Raw genomic sequence first — 10,994 nt, 5'->3', positions numbered from 1 at the left:
CTGACTGACTGACTGACTGACTGACTGACTGACTGACTGACTGACTGACTCATCAACGCCCAGGCCAAACCCCTGAACCTAGAGACTTGAAATTTGGAGGGTGTATTCCTCTCATGACGTAAGCATCCACTAAGAAAGGATTTTTAGAAATTCCACCCCTAAGGGGGTGAAAAGGGGTAAAATGTGTTTTTTTCACTATTGTTCTGACTGACTGACTGACTCATTAACGCCCAGCCCAAACCCCTGAACCGAATTTTTACCAAAAGTATATGAAATAGGGGTAGAAATTTTCGGGGAGTGCCACTATGTGTATAGATTTTGTTACCGATTTTCTGGAAACCGATTTTTTTAATTTTTCCTATTTTTCGAAAAATAATTGATCAAATCTCAACAAATTATAGATCAAACAGGGGTAGAATTTTCCGAGGAGTACTATGAAGTGTATAATTTTTTGTTACCGATCTTTTGGAAGCCGGTATCGAAATTTTTTCAAATAATTTTTACCAAAAGTATATGAAATAGGGGTAGAATTTTCCGGGGAGTGCCACTATGTGTATAGTTTTTTGTTACCGATTTTCTGGAAACCGGTTTTTCTAATTTTTCTAATTTTTCGGGAAATAATTCACCGAATTTCAAAGAATTGTAGATCAAACAGGGGTAGAATTTTCCGGGAAGTGTTATGAAGTGTATAATTTTTCGTTACCGATCTTTTGGAAGCCGGTATCGAAATTTTTTCAATCTTTCGGGAATTAATTGACCGAATCTGAAAGAATTGTATATAAATTAGGGGTAGAATTTTACGGCGAGCGCCATAATGTGTACAGTTTTTGTTACCGATCTTTTTGGAAACCGGTTTTTTTAATTCTTTCAATTTTTCGGGAAATAATTGATTAAATGTCAAAGAATTATACATGAAGTAGGGGTAGAATTTCCCGGGAAGTGCTATAAAGTGTACTATTTTTTATTACCGATTTTTTTAAAAACCGGTTCCGAATGACCGAATCTCAAAGAATTGTACATAAAGTAGGAGTTGAATTTCCTGGGGAGTGTTATCAAGTATATAATTTTTTGTTATCGATCTTTTTGGAAAGCGGTATCAGAAGTTTGACGAATTTTCGGGAAATAATTAATCAAATTTTAAAGAATTGTATTTAGAGAGAGAGAGAGAAAGAGAGAGAGAGAGAGAGGAAGGAGGGAAAGAGGGAGAGAGAGAAGGGGGAGAGGGAGGAAAAAAGGGGGAGAAAGAGAGAGAGAGAGAGAAAGAGAGAGAGAGAGAGAGAGAGAGAGAGAGAGAGAGAGAGAGAGAGACAGAGGAAGAGAGAGAGGGGGAGAGAGAGACAGAGAGAGAGAGAGGAAGGAGAGAGGGAGGGAGAGAGAGAAAGAGACTATTTGCGTGTCTGATTACATATGTCCTCCGGGGCGAAGCCCGGGTAACCAGCTAGTTTTTTAATAAAGAACGAGCGACAGCTAAAACCTTTTGAATATTATTCAGGAGAGTATTCTCTACAATATATATGAAGAAGGTCATTGAGGGGGAATTCGTAAGGGTAAATATTTACCCTACATTTTTAATCATATTTTTATTATATTTGATTTCAACGATTGATAATCTAATATTTATAATTATCAAAAAATAATATATTAACTCAATTGTCTTTGAACCAGTGTTTTATATAAACACTGATTCAAAGAAGCATAAAATTTTTAATAAAGTATTTATAAAAATTTGAACGTACATATTTGATCAATAAATTTTTTTTATTTACTTGAGTCGACCAAATAAAAACAAAAAAAAATATTATAGTTTGCGGCAATTTCATGTTGATCTTTTATCTCTTTGCCGATCGGTCGCCGTTGCAGCCATTTAGCGGTATTCGCAGTGCAATCGGAGAAAAAACAACAGACTCGACGAAAACGATCTGAAATGCAAATGTGCAGCCGGCCTTTTTGTCGGGCGGATCACAAAAGATTCGCGATTTCCGATTCAAATGCGGGTTGTCACCATTCCTGCGCGCGCAGTGTGTATTCGAAGATAAAAGACAGTACAATGGCTGCGGGATAGCTAGACGATTCTTAGTTACAACATCGGAACGAAATTCTTTGTGAATTTTAAAATGAGAGAACGCAGAACCAAATTAGATATAAGTAAAACGATAAAGGAAAATGTTAAAAATAAGCTATTTTTAGTTCACTGACGAAACCTTAACTAATCATTGAAAACTATTTTCGAGATTTTCTAGAAACTGAAAATAACAATTATTTGTTTGCTAGGTTCGAAAAAAGTTATGAAAATCAGGATTTATTATATTATCGATTGTTGAAATGATCATGTAAAGTGTTTTAAGCTTTATACCTTATGGCATGTCTTTAAGATAAAATTAATTGCACATTTGTTGAACATGTGTTGGAAGGTGAGTAAGTAAATGTAGAGAAGATTATTTTCTCATTTATACAATGTTTATGTGCTGTAGGTACATACATGCAGAGAGATCCGGAAGAATCCAACAATGTGATAGCATTCTTCTCCTAGTTAGGATTCATGTCATCTTATGAGAAACATATACTTTTATATTTTTATTGATAAATCTAAACTGATTTATTTAGCATAACTGATCATACGTGCACTTGCAAAGTAGACCTGCGTGTGGTGATTGCTGCTTTCACATTACGATAATTATTTGATATTTTGGATTTGCTTAGAATCAACTATCTGTTAAAGTTCTTGTAAAATACTTGAATACATTTTTTACAAACAAAATTTACTAAAGTTCTGATGATAGCGACGAATGTGAGTAAAGCAAAGAAGAATGAGACAGAGAGAAAAAGGGGAAAATGGGAATAAATAGGTAGAGAAGAAGAGAGACAGAAACGGAGAGCTAAAAATGGAGAAAGAAAAAAAGTGTGCGCGTCTGCATGCAAGCAACAAACACACACACACACACACACACACACACACACACACACATGGGACCAAATTTCCTCACGTCCTTGTTCGTGGATCTGGATTCAGCTAAGAGAGGAAAAATGCACATTTTTCATATTATCTATATATCTCTACAATACACACACACACACATATATATTATGGAAATCAAATTCTTTACATTTACCACTCATCTTTCAACACAAAAATGTGCAGTTGATTTTATTTTAATGACATATCAAAATTAAAAAAAAATCATTTTAACGACTATTTCAACAATTGATAATAAATCTCGGTTTTTATAACTTTCCCCAGACTTGGTGGACAAATAAATGTTATTTTCTGTTTCTAGAAAATCTCAACAACACAGTTTCCAATGATTGCTTAAAGTTTCGCAGTAGGCAAAAATAGCTTGTTTTTTAAAGTCTCAAAGTCCTGACCAGAACAAGTAGCGATGATTGAAATGACATTAAAGTGATTCTTTTAATAATCAATTTGGAATCATTTTGACGTCATTATGACTTCTTGTTTTGCTTGAGGTGTGCAATAGTTTTCAATTGTCAAATTATAAGCACTATTAAACATATGATAGAAGATATGAGATTCTTGTATAGAAATTATTACTATTACAAATTATTATTGTCACGTACATACAGGGTGTTTTTAATATTATGTCAGAGATTTTAAGGGCGTATTCTAGGGATCAAAACAAGAAAAAAAGTTCCTGTAAACATGGGTCTAAAAATGCTTTCTCTCCGAATTATAGGGCCAGTTTCACCAATGTCGATTAATTGTATAACTTTCGATTAAACTCACTCTTCATCTCTTTCTGTTCCCCTTAGAAGAGTGAGTTTAATCGAAGGTTACAGTTAATCAGAGATAATGAAACCGGGTCATTCCCCCCTAAAGTCGAGGAAAAAAGATTGTTGAAATTTTTTATAGCGTAATAATTAATAGTATTTTTGAACCCATGTTTATAGAAACTCTTTTTCTTATTTTGACCTCTAGAATACGCCCTTAAAATCTCTGACATAGTTTTAGAAACACCCTGTATATGTGCATACGTGCGCGCGTACACGATAATGTGTTACAGTATATGTTTTTTATATACAAATCGTATACATGGTTAATTTTGTATTTTTTTTTTAAGAGGAATGTATAATTATGATAGATTCAACCGTGCAGCTTTATTTTTTTGCTTAGGATAGCCTTTTCAAAAATCTTAAATAAGAGGCAAGTGACTCATTGTTTTATAAAGATATATCTCTTAATTATTTTTACAACTGTACCTTGTTTTTTAATTTAGGCGAGTATTTTGCGAGAAATCGCATTTGGCGGTCATAAGTAAAATCAGAAAATTCACAATTCATAGAAAAATTTGGTTTTAAATGTCCAAAATATCCTTCACTAGCCTCTAATATAATAATAAAGTCTTTGTTGTAGATATATCTAATATGATCCAACTTAATTAACTTTTATTAAGTGTGGTTAGGTTAGGGTAGATCAGGTTAGATAATACTTTTATTAATAATATTAAACTAATTAAGTTAATTTTTATTTCTAGATGTACACCTCCTACTATATTTTCTTCTTGTTGTCCATAACTCTAGAGTAATTAGCCGCGACGATACTTTATTTTTGTATAACATTTAATATTTAAAAAGTGCTTTTTAAAGAATCAATCTCATATTATGTTGCCAAAGTTATCGGAAGCTCCTAAATGTGATTCAAGTATCTACATTAAAAACATATTTTTGCAATGATGTTTATTGGCGATATCTGTAAATAAGCTTACCTACGTCTTTCACTCACCGTCTAAAATAGAATCGATTGTGCACCTGTAAATCGCTGATCTGGAGCATACATCGTGAGAAATGATAACAAAGTCCTGCTGCGTTGCTGGCAAAAACCAAGCCACCAGTTCTGTGTCCGGCTGGATGTTCTTTATTACCTCAAATATAGGTTCGCCTGAGGAAATGCAAGATAAGGAAAGCATAGAGCGAAGTATCAAATAGAAAGATATTAACATATTGTTAACGGACTATAAAAGATTCCCGTTCATCACCTCATCAGTGTAACTCTTAAATACACTGCTAAAAAAAATTAGGGGATCACGTTTTGTCAGTAAATTTTTGCCCATTTTTAAACTATAATTACTCAGCAAATAATTAACGTAAAAAAAGTTTAAAGAAAGGTTTTACAGGGCAAACTCTCTACTATAAGGTATTTTGTTCAATTTTTACTCAGGTTAATACTCAAAAGCGTGGTCAATTTTGAATAAGAACATATTTGATAGTTATGAGATATCCAAAATCTTGAAATTTGCAGTCTTCCACCGCCTAACAAAAAAATTAACGAACATAATTATTGATACTATCTCAAAGTACTGACTTTGTCCTTTTAAATTAAAAAAAAACTTTGTCCTACTTCAATTAATTTGCGAGATATCGCAATTTAAAGTAACCTCTGTTTTTTTTTTTACGATTTCAGCACGATACCGCCGGCATTTGCGTAACTTGATGTGCACCACGGGCAGGTTGTTCAGTCGGATTTTGCACATCATGTATGTATGTGTACATGGAGTGTCAGGTTACGCAAATGCCGGCGGTATCGTGCTACAATCATAAAAAAAACAGGGGTTACTTTAAATTGCGATATCTCGCTAAATAACTGGCGTAAAATAAAGTTTTTTTTTTCATTTGAAAGGGCAAAGTTTATACTTTGAGATGGTATCAATGATTATGTTCGCCAATTTTGTGTTAGGCGGTGGAAGACTGCAAATTTTAAGATTTTGTATATTTTAAATACGTCCATCACAAAGCTGCCGACCACGCCTTTGAATATTCCTGAGTGACAATTGAATAAAAGCACCTTATAGTAAAGAGTTTGCCCTGTAAAACCTTTTTTTTAACTTTTTTTACATTAATTATTATTCACTAAGTACAGTTTAAATTACAGTTTAAAAATAGGCAAAAATTTAATAACAAAAAGTAATTCCCTAATTTTTTTTAGCAGTGTATTATTTCACAAAAATTTTTAAACATTTATTTTAAAAATCAAATTACATTCACTTAAATAAAAAGCAAAAAATTGAACATAATAAATGAAACAAATATTTAATAATCATATGTGAGAAGTAAACAAGATATCTCGAAAGAAAAATACTAATGCTTGTTTTTTCTAATTTATTACTCAACTTGTAACTTGTATTACATTGTATTTGATTTAATTCTTTTAAGTAATTTTTTTGTTTGGACATTATAAAGTTATGTTAAAATATTAACAATTTGTCTATACAGTGCTGTAGAAATAAAAAACCTATCTAAGGAAGATTAAACGGCTAAAATTTGAGCAAAGAAATTTTAGATGTTAGTTTAAGATTAAAATTTAATAAACATATGTTAAATATATACTTACGTTTCGACCTACTTGGTCTTCTTCAGAACGTTCTAATCGATAAAATTACATTAATAAATTACGCAAAATAGATGTAAAATATTGAGAGAAACAAAACCTTTTCGAGAAGAATTTTATCATTCTTTTCTAACCACCCCTTACACCACAAAAAGGGAACCATATACAGTCTTGTTGATAGAGTAATTTTATTGTCTCATCCGTGCTTTTATAAAAAAAATCTTGAATTAATCGTCAACATATTAATCGACAACGGTTAACCTATTGATTTGATTTTTGCGCAAATCAATCTCAGATTAAGGAAGTTAGTTTTTCTCAAAAAATCATAATCTTTAAGCGACAATAGCAGAATGAACAATGACTCTGAAGAGGAAATAAAAAAATATTTTGTACTTTCTTATATAAATGCTGCAACGGCACGCGAGTGGCTCCTGTAATTGACAGATAGATAGTAGAGTACCGTTGTTTTAATAAGTTGAACTTTATACGAGTCCACAAGAACAGAAACCCGCGATTAATGAATAACAACGTAGTTTATAAGATTCACTCCAAAGACTGATGTGACGCATTTTATGTGGGATAAACCAAAACAGTTACGCACAAGATTAAAAGAACACCAAAACAACATTAAATTAGGTCAGGCTAAGCATTCTGTAATATCGGAGCACATTTTGCAATTCAACCACACATTTGACTGGGACAATACCAGAATTTTAGATTCTGAGCTTCATTACCAAAAACGATTAATTGCGGAAATGATTCACATCAAAGAACAGACCCATGAAATCAATCTTAACAAAGACGCGGAACTATTGGACGAATCGTATTTCGATATTCTTAGTGAACTATCCAATACAGTCAGGACAAAAGCATGAGATTCAAAAACATTTCTATTACTTTCTCTCAGTCTCTCACGATACTTCACACAGACGAGACGCCTTTGGCTGATCGAGATTTCTTTTCTTTTTCTTTTTCCTTTCACGTGATACAACCACTTATGTAAGTTTATTACTTTAAATTCAGATTCGACTCAGGTATACAAATAATTTTCTTTTTTGTATTCTCACAGCGATCAATAAGTCGGTTCTCACATCACTTTGGACCTTCTTAAATTTTGGACCTCCAATTTTGCGCTTGTCCAACGACGAAAATTGTTATTAACTCTTTTATTGAAATGCGATTTTTTTTAATTTGACCATCAGTCATTGTCTCTCTTAATCTTTTATATCTATTTTGCGTAATTTATTAATAGAAATCGATTGTTTGTTTCGCCAATAATAATTAAACAAAAAAAGTTTATTACTTTCGACTACAATTGGCAATATGTACAAAGAAACGTTACGACGTTTCGACCCTTCAGATAGGGTCTTTTTCAAGCATTTAGATAATAAAAAAAGTTGGTGTTTGGTCGATGAGATAAGATACATAGTCAATAAATGATAAAATCGATACCTGGTAAATTGATCTTTGTCACGAACTTAAACATCTGTATTTACAAAGATTTTACCCGAAATAGTCATAAAATTATCGTTGAAAGAACAATAGTTAATAATCAATACAACAGAAAAATAATGAGTATATATATGCACTTCGAAGAAAAGCGGCGATACTATACATGCATGAGTCAGTGACATCAGAGAATGCGTTTCATAAGAGGAGTGTGGCCACCGCCAAGAAACGGAGCATGACATAATCGCGGAGCGACGACTAACGCGTGATTACATGTCGGAGGTCAAAAACGTACTAATTGTTTTCCAGACGTACCCAAGTACACTATAGGTTGTTGCTATATACATGTGATATTCACGTAATATTTATAACAATAAAATCACTTTATCATAAATAGAATTCAAGTTTTCCGTGTCCTTTTTTAAGTTAATCGTATTAGGGTGTTTTTTAATCAAAAACATTTCAGCAATCTCTCTTTTTTTGGTGTTTTCTTCTTTATAGATTGTTTTATTATCTAGATGCTTGAAAAGGACCCAATCCGAAGGGTCGAAACGTCGTAACGTTTCTTCGTAATTTATTAGCGTAATTTTATCGAATAGAACGTTCTGAAGAAGACCAAGTAGATCAAAACGTAAATGTTATTAAAAAAGGTAAAAAAGGCACCAAGTACATGCATAATGTTGTAAATCCAAAAATCCAATCTAAGTGGTAGTAGCTTTACTTCTCCTTAACAAAATTATTATATCACAAAATTGCGTTACCTAACTTAACCCGAATGACATGTATTTCAAAAAAAAGATGTGAAGTTTTTAAATTGCGCCAATTGCAAAGAGAATATATATATATTGTTTTGAAAAATAATTGTTGTGCAAATACTTTTAAAAAATTAAATTCAAGCGGTACATACCTTTGCGTTCCCATTCAAGGGTCTTCCTATTCCAACCCAAGTGGTAGTAGCTTTAATTCTCCTTAACAAAATTATAATATTACAAAGAATCATTTTAATCACAAAGAATTAAACAGTTAACAATACAAAATAAAAATTGTTAATTAAAATAAAATAAATTTTTCTTGTAAAAAAACTTGACGCTGCTTTTTTACTCCCGTCGCATTCTTTCCTAAATTATGTATATTCTCTATTTAATGTTTTTTATTCAATCAAGAATTTTAATACTTTATTAAATTTCGAGGTTTCGCAGCGTCAAGTTTTTTTACAAGAAAAATTTTATTTTATTTTGATTAAATATTTTTATATTGTATTGTTAACTCTTTAATTCTTTGCTGTCTTGATATGAGCCAACATACCCCATCCCTACATATGTTTTATTTCAGTCATTGTATTACAATAAATTACTGTTGTTAGTCAAAATAACATCAACGATTTAAAACGGCGAATGCGAGTCGAACGCGAAACGTGGTGCGCAAATAAAACTAAAAAAACGTGTATTTAAATGTGATGAACGTTTCGGCTCTTCTTTCGAGCCATCTGCAGCATTTATTGATATAAGAAGATTCTATTCCTGCAGAGCTCGAGGCAGAAAGCTCCTTTCTTGAGGAAATGTTGTGACAAGCGAGCTGGTACGCACGGTTATAGTGGACATTTCCACTGTAAAAAGGAAAAATATATTTAGTCAGTCGTTAAAACAGAAAGAGAAAGGAGAGAGCTCACCTCAAGGTCTGCAGCAGTCAGATTACAAAAATTGAAAAGTCGCAGTAGGAGGAATTCGAAAAGTCACACATTTCGGAAATTAGAGACAAGTATAAAATAAAGTTTCACGTATGGAGGTTGAAAACGAAATGAGACGGCGGGTCGAAGATTCGTATGTCAAAAACAAGGATTGATAATTATAAACAAAATACACGGCCGGAGAGGGACAAACAAAGTTATAAATTATTTATGACACACAAGTATGCATGGTGTAAACAGTCGGTGTCTGATTGTAATTTTAAACTAAGACGCTGTTGTCTTATGTATAAAACTTCGGATTGATTTTACCTTACAAACTTTCAACTCTTTCCATCCACGCTTACAGTTTACCATAGAGACTGGAAACAATAAACTCAATTTTTTAGATACCCCACTAATTATTACCCCACTATCGAGGCAAGCTGGCTACAATGCAGCATGTTCGTATTTCACTTATTACAAAGAAACTATACAGTATATACAGGATCGTTTCGGGCATAAAAATGTAGAGAAAGGTTCTCTCTATCATATTAGTACTGTTTAATTATGATAATTAGTTGTTTAAAAACTTAAATGCCGAAATTGTAAACGGTGCCAACGAGCCCCGGTCTTCCCTAATATCTTTCATGATCAAAAATTCTTACGTTATCCCAATCGAAATTGTGGTCATTCTGAATTCTGTGATCGGTAATCACGGAGTGGATAGAACTGTTTCTGTGGATATGATTGCGATGTTCGGATATTCTAATTTTTAATTGTCTACCAGTCTGCCCCACGTATGATGCGTCGCAATTTCGGCAAAAGATCTTATAGACAACGTTACTCATTGCGGAATCCGGGAGAGCATTCTTCTGAACTTTGATAAAGTTTAATTTATTAACACTGTAGAATGATAATTTTGTGTCTGATTCTCTGAAAATATCTTTAAATTTGACTGAAGATGGAAGAAAAAAAAGGAAACCACGTTTTAGTCACACCGTTGTCAAGTGTATCGTCAGAATTTTGTTTTTTAGTTTGTTTAAAAAAGAGACTTTAAAGACGTTCGTGAATTGTATTAAAAATAAAATCTAAAGGGTAATCCTTGTTCAAAAGGATGCTGACAATAAGTTCAAGATTTTTTTCGTGGAATTTTGGATGAGAAAGTAAAAAAGCTCGGTCAATAAGTGCCATGATGGTACCACGCTTTTGAGAGACAGGGTGACAAGAATTGTAATTTAGATATTACAAGAATTTAAATATCGGCCAGAAAAAGTAAGCTTCTGATACCAATAAAATTCAACAAAACCATTGTTATTAATAATGGTGGTATCTAAAAAGTTGAGTTTATTGTTTCCAGTCTCTATGGTAAACTGTAAGCGTGGATGGAAAGAGTTGAAAGTTTGTAAGGTAAAATCAATGTATTTCAAAAAAAGATGTGAAATCTTTAAATTAAATTGCGCCAATTGTAAAGAAAATATGTATATTGCTTTGAAAGATAATTGTTATGCAACTACTTTAAAGAAATAAAACCCAAGTGGTATC

At 32.4% G+C, this 10,994-nt stretch overlaps 1 protein-coding gene across 1 annotated transcript in view; it reads right to left on the bottom strand.

Moving 5' to 3' along the window:
* Positions 1-10,994, bottom strand: part of LOC112463697 (PR domain zinc finger protein 14-like) — a 112,748-nt gene that overhangs the window by 57,577 nt on the left and 44,177 nt on the right. Inside the window, exon 3 of the mRNA XM_025030212.1 lies at positions 4,736-4,891. Coding sequence (XP_024885980.1) covers positions 4,736-4,891 — 156 coding nt within the window. The remainder of the gene's footprint in view (positions 1-4,735; positions 4,892-10,994) is intronic.

This window comes from Temnothorax curvispinosus, unplaced genomic scaffold (genome assembly GCF_003070985.1).
Source record: "Temnothorax curvispinosus isolate PA1 unplaced genomic scaffold, ASM307098v1 QBEX01013561.1, whole genome shotgun sequence".
Lineage (NCBI taxonomy): Eukaryota > Metazoa > Arthropoda > Insecta > Hymenoptera > Formicidae > Temnothorax > Temnothorax curvispinosus.
Note: the sequence above shows the minus strand (reverse complement) of the source record. Positions and strands in the feature narration are given on the sequence as shown.